The sequence below is a fragment of the Colletotrichum abscissum genome, assembly GCF_030869225.1.
Source record: "Colletotrichum abscissum strain IMI 504890 chromosome Unknown Scaffold_6.1, whole genome shotgun sequence".
NCBI lineage: Eukaryota > Fungi > Ascomycota > Sordariomycetes > Glomerellales > Glomerellaceae > Colletotrichum > Colletotrichum abscissum.
Genome location: NW_026850503.1, coordinates 515,811 through 527,039, shown reverse-complemented (window position 1 = coordinate 527,039; position 11,229 = coordinate 515,811). Strand labels below are relative to the sequence as shown.

The 11,229-nt window shown below is 53.1% G+C and overlaps 1 protein-coding gene across 1 annotated transcript; it reads right to left on the bottom strand.

Moving 5' to 3' along the window:
* Nucleotides 1-8,744: 8,744 nt before the first annotated feature.
* CABS01_03193 (malate synthase) lies at nucleotides 8,745-10,991 on the bottom strand (the record flags this gene model as incomplete). The annotated part of the gene is made up of 6 exons (XM_060536570.1): nucleotides 8,745-8,802; nucleotides 8,959-9,189; nucleotides 9,461-9,703; nucleotides 9,763-9,920; nucleotides 9,982-10,559; nucleotides 10,631-10,991. 6 exons carry the CDS (start codon nucleotides 10,989-10,991, stop codon nucleotides 8,745-8,747), a joined length of 1,629 nt encoding a protein of 542 aa, XP_060392489.1.
* Between the last annotated feature and the right edge of the window lie 238 nt (nucleotides 10,992-11,229).

The window sequence follows — 11,229 nt, the reverse complement described above, 5'->3', positions numbered from 1 at the left end:
CTTTGTGTGTTCACGACTGCTGCTGAGAGACGCCTGTACAACAGATGCTACATTATAGAAACGAGGGCACCCAAGCGGGCGAGAATTAGACGATTCAAGTCGGGCGTGGGCGTATCCAGTTGAAGGGGTAGACCCTGGCGGGAGGTGCCATTGACCTGTAGGCAACCACCCATCAGGGATACGGGCGTATGGCGGTTCCGAGCTGCCACAGGCAGGGGATGCCATGAGAGGGTTCCCGACCTTTCGGGCACCCATTGAATGGTTCTTGTTTTGCTCTTGACCTTGCACATACGAACACTGTGTATCGGACGTTTTGTGCCCCCTGCGTGTCGATGTGCATAGAAGACTGACTGCTGGGTGATGTAGGCGGTTGGCGACAACTGGAAATGTTTCCTGGTATGACAGAGAGCCGTTCAAGCTGTTTTCGGCCGCAACAAAGACTGAGTGTTGGATAGCGGAGCATGTAGGCTGCAAAGTCGCAGGCCACAGACGCAGAATAAGATGCGGCGCCTGGGAGGCGGTTCGGCTTCGCGGGTGGAGGATCAACGCCACCAAGGACGCCCGATAGACCGTGCTCAAGGATGGCGTTTTCCAGGGGTCAAACGGGATGGCTTCTGGGCTAGCTCCGTGACAACCTGGCTGCGCGGCATTCCTCTGAATAATGACCAGTGGAAAGGCAAAGCCGTGGCCGGATGGCAGAAGCGAGTGGGTTGGTATCGGAAGCAGGATGCAAACCAGGCCAAGACGCGAGGTGTGATAGGACGTAGCCTGCGTTACCGGAAAGCCGGGGGGTCTCGACCGGGCTGGCAAAGACGATAGTTAAGCGTCAAGGTGGTGTGTACTTGGTACGTGGTACACCTGGTAGCTTGGAATAGCAGCTGCAATATTTGCTGCGAGTTATCGGCGAGTGCGACAGATCAGGGCCGTCGGGTAGTGGCAGGTGATTACTGGTTGGGCGGCAGACTTCTTTCAGCTACAGCAAGTCGTGACGCTTGACCAGACGCGGGACGGACGAGATCGGGAACGATTTTGTCATATCGAACGTGTGGGATCTTGGCATGGCGTAAGTTAACAGACGACCTGACTGCTACGATGAGTTGATGCTCATTCAGAACAGAGGGCTGACTAATCCCTCCCGGGAACCATGGCGTGGACAGGAGTACCTAGGTAATGCTGTCTCCTCGGGTAGACGAAGGGAATCTTTAACAACGAGGTTCCTGATCAGTACTCCGTGAAGGGTGTCGTGTCGCATGGATGTGGTGGCCAGTCGATGCGTGTCACAATGTGGAGGGCAGAACAAGCTCAAGAATGGTGGTCGGAGGCTTGATAGAGTTGAGTTGGGGGCGATTGAAAGGCAGACTTGCCAGGGTACACTATCCAGGCGGATGGAATCGAGATCCGAGAGTTTGGTCGAGGCTGCAACGGTCAACAAGCCATTGATGCAAATGTGCCATCATGTTGGAGGCGGTTCAACCCAAGAGGCGGTTTCTCCACCGATGAGGCACGGGCAGGGAGGTGGGAAAGAAACAGAATAGGTCGCGCCTCAAGCAAGTGTTTGAAGAAGGTCGAGGTCAACCTGAAGATCAATAAGGTACTGGCTCAGTGGCCCAGGCAAGCCGCACCCGGAATGGAAGCGTGCACCTGCAGCATAGGTAGGTAAGGAGGCATTTGAGTAAGGTACTCCGTGAGGCGGGAATCTTCCATTGCCCTCAAACATCCTCAACCCATCCCATTGGAAGGGTTCGTATCAGATCACGACTTCTTACATAAGGCAATCCGGAGGACGTACCTCAGGTATCTCAAGGTAAGTTCGTACCCAACGGATGGAGGCAAGCACGGAAGGCACCACTCAGCGCCCACTGCCCAAGGCAAGGAAGGGCGTGCTTGTGGGGCAGTCCAGACGAACCAGGAGTCATGGCTTCAACTCTAAATCCGAGCATGGAAAACCCCGGCCCACTCCCCGTCCAGCATCACCTGTGACAGGAGGTCCTTTCTTTGACCATTCATCTGGGCGCCATGTCTGGGGCAGGCAAAACCCTCCTCAATCATCGATGGCTCTTCACCTTGGCTTCCATCACGTTTGTTTGCGTTTCCTCTTTCACTCTTTCACTTACTCCCCCCCTTCCAGTCCCAATTCACTCATACTGACCACAAGCGCCCGTAATTGTCTCATTGAGCCAGAAAGGAGGCCCAACCTAACCTCCTGAAATGCACTGCACAAACCTCCGGCTTCCATGACCCGGTAGGCCGCACTGACGCAGGCCAATTTGGCATTTGCGGGCGGCCACTCATCGACACCTTTTACGGATACATGGCAAAACTGCCAGCCCGCCATCATCTCAGGGTCCGGTCCCGCCCAACGCGAATCCTACGCCTACATCAGCCAATGCCTACCCGTACTTGTTGCGTTTTGCCTGCTGATCTATAGTCTAGTACCGTTTTGTTCATCCTCTCCTTTCTGACCATCCAAGGAGACGCCCGCACCAGGAGTGAATAGCTCATTGCCCGAGGCCCCCCCCCCCCCCCCCCCCCCCCCCCCCCCCCCCCCCCCCCTCCCCCCCCCCTTTTTTTTGTTTTTTCCGCCTGTCTTTTTTTCTCTTACCCCCTTTTTTCCCCCCTCCCCTTCCCCCCCCCCCCAGGGAGCCCCCCCCCCGGGGTGAAAAACCCTTTCCCCGCGGCCCCCCCCCCCCCCCCCCGCTTCTCGCTCCTCGCCATACCTTTCCAAGAGAGGCTACCGTTGGACCGGACTAAATGGGTCTTCTTGCCTTAGATAGAAAGAGCTGGTTCTGACATTAGACTGTCACTTTCCGGAGGGCAGACGCTGAAGCAAGCCACTCGACCCGAGCCATTGGACCCCTCGAGGATCCGACGCCTCCTGACGCCCCGTGCTGCGGCGGCCGCCTGCCATCTCATCTTGAGGTTGCACCTTTCCCGGGCCAACTCCGCTAGTGACCCAGCTGTCGGGTTGAGTGAGCACGGCGCCTCAGGCTGAAGGTCACGCAATGGATGGATCACAAAATCGCCTACCATGACCAACGACTAACGAGTGAAAACAACCTTACCTTGCAGGTTACAGGAACTATCCGTGAAGCGTTTGCTTTCATCAAACTTGGCCCAACGCAGAAACGGCTTTTGCCTTTTACACTCCACCAGACGACCTAAGCCGCTCGGTCAGCTTCGCCGCGATCCACCCCATCCCGTCTGCCATCGCCCATTCCAGCACACTCAGGCCGCCCGTACGTGTTTCGACCTCATTCAATCCCCTTAGCACCAACAAGCTAACCTCCCTTGCTTTGCCCTGATTGTTCGTCCCATCAAAGACCATCCACTCTACCTTCCCGTGCCTGTCTATCGGAGAATTACCCAATGCGGTTTTCAACTGCTCACACCTCTCCCCCCTTGCCCTGATCACAATCGCCTCTCTCATGAAGCTATCCAACACCATCATATCCATTCGTGCCAGTCACGCAGTTGACCATGGCATAGTCAACTCTGCCACCTACGTCGACAATACTAAATGCCATGCCTCTCGGTCTCTGAGAGCGAGAAGTCCTTGTTGAATCCCAAGTGGTCTGCATCCACACAGGAAAATGAGAGACAATATAGACCGCAAGCTCGCATGAGCGCCACCAACTCAACGGCGCTGCCGCCGCAATCGTGGCCGCCGTCAGACCTCAAACCTACTACTTTATTGCGCCGCAAATCTGGCGATTGCCTACCTATTAATGCGCCCAAAAACTTTGATGCAGCTAGTACGGTGTTCATACTCCTCAGCCCTATTCGCCTCATATCTATTCTGTTAAAGTTCATTGCCAAGGACCTCAGCCATGGCTTTTTAATCCAGACAAGTTACCAAACGCAACGACTGCCTCCTTTGCTCATAGCTTTACCTTGATGGAACAAGAATGGCTTAAAACCATAGATCTTGTCTCAACTATTAGCTATCATCGTCAGTTTTGCATGTAGCGGGATCGACGCGAATGAGCAGAACTGAGCTTGAAGTGCTTTGTCTGTGACATGGCAGCAGCCTCTCACATTGACTCTATAGGATGATTTTATGACCGAATGGTCAAAGTGCTCCCTCTGCTTGGCATCGTCTGGTCAAAAGAGAAGAGCTATATCAACCGTTCGGTCTTGGCTGGGGATCCTACACTGCTACAGTTACCTAAACTCCATCCAGGATGATTCATTACATCCATGACCTTGCAAGTAGCTGAAGGAACGAATACATTGCCATCTGTGACGCGATTCTTCTGGCCTGACCCTTGTTCTCGTTTGAAGCCCCCAATTTCTGTCTTCTTGGAGAGATGTCTCTTTAGGTCTGTCAGTGTCATCGTCCATAGATTTTCATCGGGCCACGCACTCGCAAAGACACGAGTCAACGGCGTTAAAGAAGTTTCGCCATGAAAACTCGATTCTCTACCAAGTTGGCTAATTACTTCTTGCGTTTCATCCTCGACACGCAATTCTCTGGCTCCTTTACTGTGTCGTACACGATATCTCATCATCAAAATGAGATGAAAGAAGTGGGCCACATTGTCCTCCAAAAGATTTACTTGACTTGGGCTGAAATAACTTTCTGTGATAGATGAACCTGGGTCCCAACAAGCTAAGGCACCTGAGCTTCTTGAGTTTCTCAAAAATGACCCAATTTCAGGAAAGCTCACCTATTTGAAGCTTACATCGTCGATAAGTCGGCATACATTTCCTATCTAATGCGTTCTGATACCTCTGCCATACGAGATGGCTTTTGACTTTACTGTCACAGCATGCGCATCACAGCCTCGAGGCTTTGTATCATGTCCCCAGCTCAGCCAGATACTTACTCTAATTATATAATCATACTTTGGACTATGATCTCTAGCCTCTGGTCTTTGGTCTTTGGTCTTTTCTTGAATGCCCGAGATTTCAATTACCAACGCCACAAATTTTCTTCAGCTACTTGTTATATATCGAGACCTGAATATCCGTCGACTCGCAACTATGTGTTTTTCGAAAGTATGCCTCTGCTGAGCAAAGGCCAGAGCAGAATGACAAAGTTCGGCTTCTCATCTCACATTACCGATGACTTGTTGTATTGATCTCTGGTGCCACCTATGTCTCTGCTACAACTATACCATGGCACCACTGACCCCATGAGGTCGACCGGCAGAAACCCATCTTGCTGTGAATGTTGACGACTACGTCTGCTGTCTCAGGAACCACATCCACTGTACCAACGAACACCTTTGAACACATGGATTGCATGTTTCAACGACTGTGCTCCATTGAATAGTGCCGAGTTTGTTGTCGTATGTGCCATCATGTGTACTCTCGCATCATGACGCTCCTCTTGATACCGGCATCGGCCAAGATAATGCCTGAGACGCAGCATTGCTTTTGGGAAGACTTAAAGACAAACCAACACGGCAGTATCGACTGCAAGAGGTCGACTGCTGGTCTCAAATCCACTCAATCTATCATATTTCGACATCTCGGAAAGGGCCGCGTCAGTAGCGGTCAGTAACACACAAAGGTATTGGGGGGCAGAGAGAGGTGTTATTCAAATTAAAGGTCTTCGACCCGCTGTCTACTGAATATACATTGAGCAAGTCATAAGAAGAAACCCACGATACGGCTATAAATCTGTGGTTTGAGCCATGGATTTCTGAGGCGCAGCCTTTCGTCTCACTTCAACTCTCGATTGAGGCCCTGTTCCTTGCATTACCCAGCTTCGCGGATTCTTCGCCTCCCGTCGAAAAGCAATGCATGTTTGATTCAGTTGACTGGACACCGACTGAGAGTCCATATTTCTTCTTTCGCTCACCGGCTGCAAGGTCTTCCAACGATCGGATTGGCTAGCTGATCAGGAGGAGACTGACCGCCGCCAATGAAGGACGTTTGAGGACTTGTTCATGCTCGTAAAGGCAAAGGGTCACTATCAACGAGCGATCACGGAGGAAGTTGACATCGATGTATCTCCTTGCTGCATGTACGCCGGCCGCTTACTAATTGTCCTGTAAGACAATCGGCATATACGAAGATGAACACCCTTTTTGGGGGGTGTCATCCGATTTACGGTAAATTTGTTCAACATGTCTCGGCCGTTACTCCCGACATGACGTCCTAGGCATCGCCTATTGAGAATATCGAGAATAAGTATGCGTTAGATCATCCTCGCGCCGTAAAACATATCCCTCGGTAGGAAAGACAAGACGTTTCCACCAAGCAGTCGCCCGGGCAGGGAAGAGAAGAGGCTTAAGAAGAAGGGTCTTGTCTGGTCGCTCGATGTCTGTTCTCATTAATCTAATCAACGTGGCGGAGGTGGATATCTTCCCATACGAGGGGCAAACAGATCAAGACAGCAACTGCAGGGTTTCTTCTCAAAGACGTAAATCGTCTTGTGGGTATGTTGCAGTCGATCTCAGTGGAGGCCTACATTCAACGTCCCTCTCCCGTCTTCTTGCTTAGCGAACATCGTGGCGTTCAGATCCGAGACAGGAAAGTGAGATTGAAGTACGCTCAAGACACCGTCCGCTTTCTTTCTGGGAGATAGATTCCCATCGACCAACGTGAAACTCTTTCCCGATCATCCTGTTGCCCGGCGCCGACGTCCCATTCCCTCCCGCTATGCCGTCTCGTGACTTCCCTCATCCATATCATAAATGACCAAAAGGAGGAAGGGGCGTTGCCGAGGTAAAAGAAACCTCCCATATCTCACCAACGCCCAAACGACCAAGTCTCAAGACATATTCTCTCCTTCCCTAGAACCAGCAGGATATCACGTATAGGTAGGCGTCAAGTAGCGTCCGATGCGGGTTTCAGAGGGAGACCAACCATCGTTGAATCATCACTCTACACAAGCCTACTCGTTCGTCATCTTACCATCGAAGAAAACGACTGATCACAATCTTCTCGACGAGCCCAGACACCCGAATCTCGGCGGCCGATCCAAGCATAAGAAACTCTTAACCAAAGAAACAGCTCACCATATTCCCAAATTCGGGTACATGATGCGAAAGCAGACTTCCAACAGGAAGCCCATTACTGCCACTCCTACACCGGCGATCCGATATCGCGCGTCCGCTCCAGTCCGAACTGGCCTAGACTCCCTCCACCCCGAGATCCAGACTTCTTTTGCGATTGAAGATGGCGGAGGTGGATCAGCCGAATCATCTCGGGCGTTGGGAAAAGGAACCTGCTGTAGCGACTAACCCGTATCTCCGGGACCTGGTAGCGATGACCTCTGTTGGTGGCGATAGAGGCCATCGCCCTGTCGAATATGATCTATCTACCTTCCCCTCTTTATTTCTCAACTGACGATGCGATAGGACGAGGTTGTCTTTGAGTTTACGCACTCATCAAAGACGGCCCGCTCCGCCCCAACGACACCGCGGCATCTACTTGTGGGCAGCACATCTGCTCGACCATCTACACGCCGCTAAAACGCCCAATTATGACATGTCGATATGATAGACGACGCCGGACTCCGGAGTCTAGTGAGAATCCCGTCTTCTTGCCTTCAAAGGGGCGTCCTATACCATGGCCGCGTTCAAACCATCCAGCAACCGGACTATACCCCCTTGTCCCATCCCTTCATCCTTCACAGCGCCGCCCCATCACGGCCCGCTCCTAGAGAACTCCTCGGGAGATTTCGAACCCTGGCGGCCATCCGCGCCTCTTCGAAGCTTTCTTATTCCCTTCACCTTTCCTTTCCTATACCTCTGTTAACATGTCAAGTATCCCCAATCTCACCGAGGTTTGGGGGGTATTTCAAACTCCCTAGCTCATTACTTCAATCACAAGAACAACAACTGTAATGTATAAGACGTCATTGATAACAACAATACGGCCTTCCTCCACACCTGACTGGACCTTGAAAGCGAACCGGGGTCTCAGAAGTAGCCTGCATGAAGGGTCCGCCTCCACCTGATTATCTGTATAGGTGCACCGTATTTCTTCTTCCCTCATCTTCGACAACCGAACCGTCGTCCACACAACTCAGAACTTACACGCCCCTCACAAACGCACAGCCCAACAGTTCTCCAGGTATGTCGATCCCTCAGGAAGTATTCATACGTGACGAGCAACGGCTTGAGAAGGGGCCAAGGCAAAAGAAGAAACCGAGTGGCGGGGTCCACTACAGACTCCATTATCAGCCTCGTGTCTCGCCAAACCGTGGACTACGTTCAACCACGGAAGACAGTGGCTATGAACCATGAGATCCACAAGCACACCCCGGGACCAATGACTTTCGAAAATCTCGGCTGCAGCTGTTCGCCTCAAACCTGGCTCCAACTTGAGCAAGTCAAGCCACGGATCTAGGTCCGGGTTCACTCACACCGAGTAGTGCTTCTCATCCATGGCCAAGCCCAACACCTCAACTTATCGTCTTCGTTGACGTGTAGACTCTGGAGAATTCCGGACCCCCCTCTGGACAAACTCAACCGAAAGCCACGACGCGGCGTGACTATTAGTGGTATGGAGGGGGTGTGTGACTCATGAAATAAGAATCAATTTTCAATCTCATTCATTCTTACATTCGTAGACCCAATACATCAAGCAGATTTCCACATTCTGGCCGGCGAATTTTCGACCCAGATCCTGCCTTTGCCCCGAGACCCAACCCGTTCGGTGAAACAACACTTCAAATGTCCCTGGTATTCATCCCGTCAAGAGGCACCAACCAGAAGATCGATTACGCACGACATCTCACGCGTGACCTCCTTCGCTTCGGAAGCGAGCTATCAACTAGCCCTCCCGGTTTACAACTTGGAAGCAGGGCGTGCGCTACCGACGACGGTGATCTCATCGTAAAGAAGACTGTTGGTCAAGTCAGAAAAGTTGTTCCATGAGAAACCAACACAAGCGGGTCAAAGCCACGGAGCGCAAAGAGAAAGCCCCGAAGAAGGACAAGATAGCGCCGGTGGTGGTGGCGGCAGCATTGTGGGAACGAAAGGTGGTATGATGTTGACTTACGTGGTCAGGAAATCGGCATAATCTTCACCGGTGACCTGGCCGGCAAAGTACTGCGCGGCGAGGTGATACTTGTTACCCTTGGGCGCCTTGCTGGCGAGCTCGTCGGCGGACTCCTTGAGGAGCTTGAGAGCGTAGGCCTTGTCGACCTTCTTGCCCTCGGCGGTGGACACGCCGTGCTTGACCCATTGCCAGAGCTGAGAGCGAGAGACCTCGGCGGTAGCGGCGTCCTCCCTATACGCGCGACATGTGAGCTTTTTTTCTCTTGATGATGTGATTGATGAAGGGTGCCGGGGGGGGGGGGGGGGGGGGGTGGTGTGGGGGATCAGGTGGGTGGAGTGAGGGAGCGGACGCCCGCGTCTGCTCGGGACGGGTCAGGAGGGCGCCCGCGGGGGGCCGCGCCCCCCTGTCCTTTGCGGTGTGTTGTTTTTTTTTTTTTTGGTGTGGGGGGGGGGGGGGGGGGGGGGGGGGGGGGGGGGGGGGGGAGGCAGTTTGTGGGACTTACATGAGGAAGTTAATGGGAACGCAGCCAACGCCACGGATCCAGGCCTCCATGTAGCCAAGACCGATGTTGAGGTTCTTCTTGATACCCTCCTCAGTGATCTTGCCCGGCACGTTCATGTTCAACAAATCGTTCTGGCCAATCTTGACGTCCTCACGGCGGACAAAGAGCTGATTGGGCGTGGGCATGTTCTTGTTGAAGATCTCAGAGGCAATCGAAGCCAAAGCAGGGTGAGCGACCCATGTGCTTTGATATTATGTTAGTAGCTAACTCAGTGTCATGAGGCAAGAATACAGCCGACTCACCCGTCGTGACCAGCGCGCACCTCGCGCAGCTTATCGGCGCGGACGCCTTCCATCGCCTTGTCGTTGGCGGCCTTGTCGTCCTTGATGGGAATCTGGGCGGCCATGCCGCCCATGGCGTGAACGCCTCTCTTGTGGCAGGTCTGGATGAGGAGTTTGACCTACGGCGAGGGTTAGTATCTCCTCTATATAAGGCATGCGAGAGGGCGCGGGGTAACTCACGTAGGCATCCATGAACGGGCTCGTCATGGTGACGGCGCTGCGGTCGGGCAGAACGAAGTTGGAGTTGTTTCTGAACTTCTTAATGGTGCTGAAAATGTAGTCCCAGCGACCGCAGTTGAGGCCGGAGCTGTGGTCTCTCAACTCGTAGATGATCTCGTCCATCTCAAACGCAGCCAGGATAGTCTCGATCAGAACGGTTCCACGAATGGTGCCACGGGGAACACCGACGTAGTCCTGGGCGAGGTTGAAAGCGTCGTTCCACAGGCGGGCCTCGAGGTGGGACTCCATCTTGGGGAGGTAGAAGTAGGGGCCAATGCCAATATCGATGGTCTGACGGGCATTGTGGTAGAAGTAGAGGCCAAAGTCGAAGAGAGAACCAGAGATGGGCTCGCCGTCAACGGTAACGTGCTTCTCCTCCAAGTGCCAGCCACGGGGTCGAACAATCAGAGTAGGCAGGGTACGGTCGGTGCGGAGCTTGTATTCCTTGGATCCCTGCTTAAAGTCGACCTTGCGGCGGTTGGCATCGTACAGGTTCACTTGGCCGTTGACCATGTTATCCCAGGTTGGCGCGCTCGAATCTGTGGCAGACGATTGTTAGTACAGTATACCATTGAGGTCGAGTGCGTATTCCGGTGTGGCGCAAACTCACCCTCGAAATCAGCCATGTAAGTCCAAACATTCGAGTTCAGAGCATTGACGACCATCTTGCGATCGGTGGGGCCGGTGATCTCAACTCTACGGTCGACCAGGCCGGGAGCCGGCGGAGCACCCTTCCATGTGGAGTTCTCTCTGATGTGCTTCGTCTCGGGGAGGAAGTCGGGCAGGACGCCACGGTCGAGCTCCGCCTGGCGGAGCTTGCGGCGCTCGAGCAGTGACTTGCGTGTGGCATTGAAAGAGCGGTGCAATAGGGCAAGGAAAGCGAGGGCATCGGGGGTAAGGATCTTGCGCTGGGCATCCGTGACGTTGCCCAAGACGTTGACGCCTTGAAGGATTGCTTCGGTGGTAGCCATTGTGTGTGTATGTGTGTGTGCGAATATGTGTGTCTCTACACTTCGTGATGGTGTTTAGTATTGGGTAGTACGCAAAATAGTAGTATCTCCCGGTCGGCGACTGTGCTGGCTGATAGTCGTAGGAAGGTTTTCACGTGTAAGAGGAATGTGCACAAGCTTCGTCGTGAGACAGGACGGTTATGGTAAGCGTAGTACACGGGGTATCTTTAGTTTTTCAAGGAGAACAAGAGCAATTGGA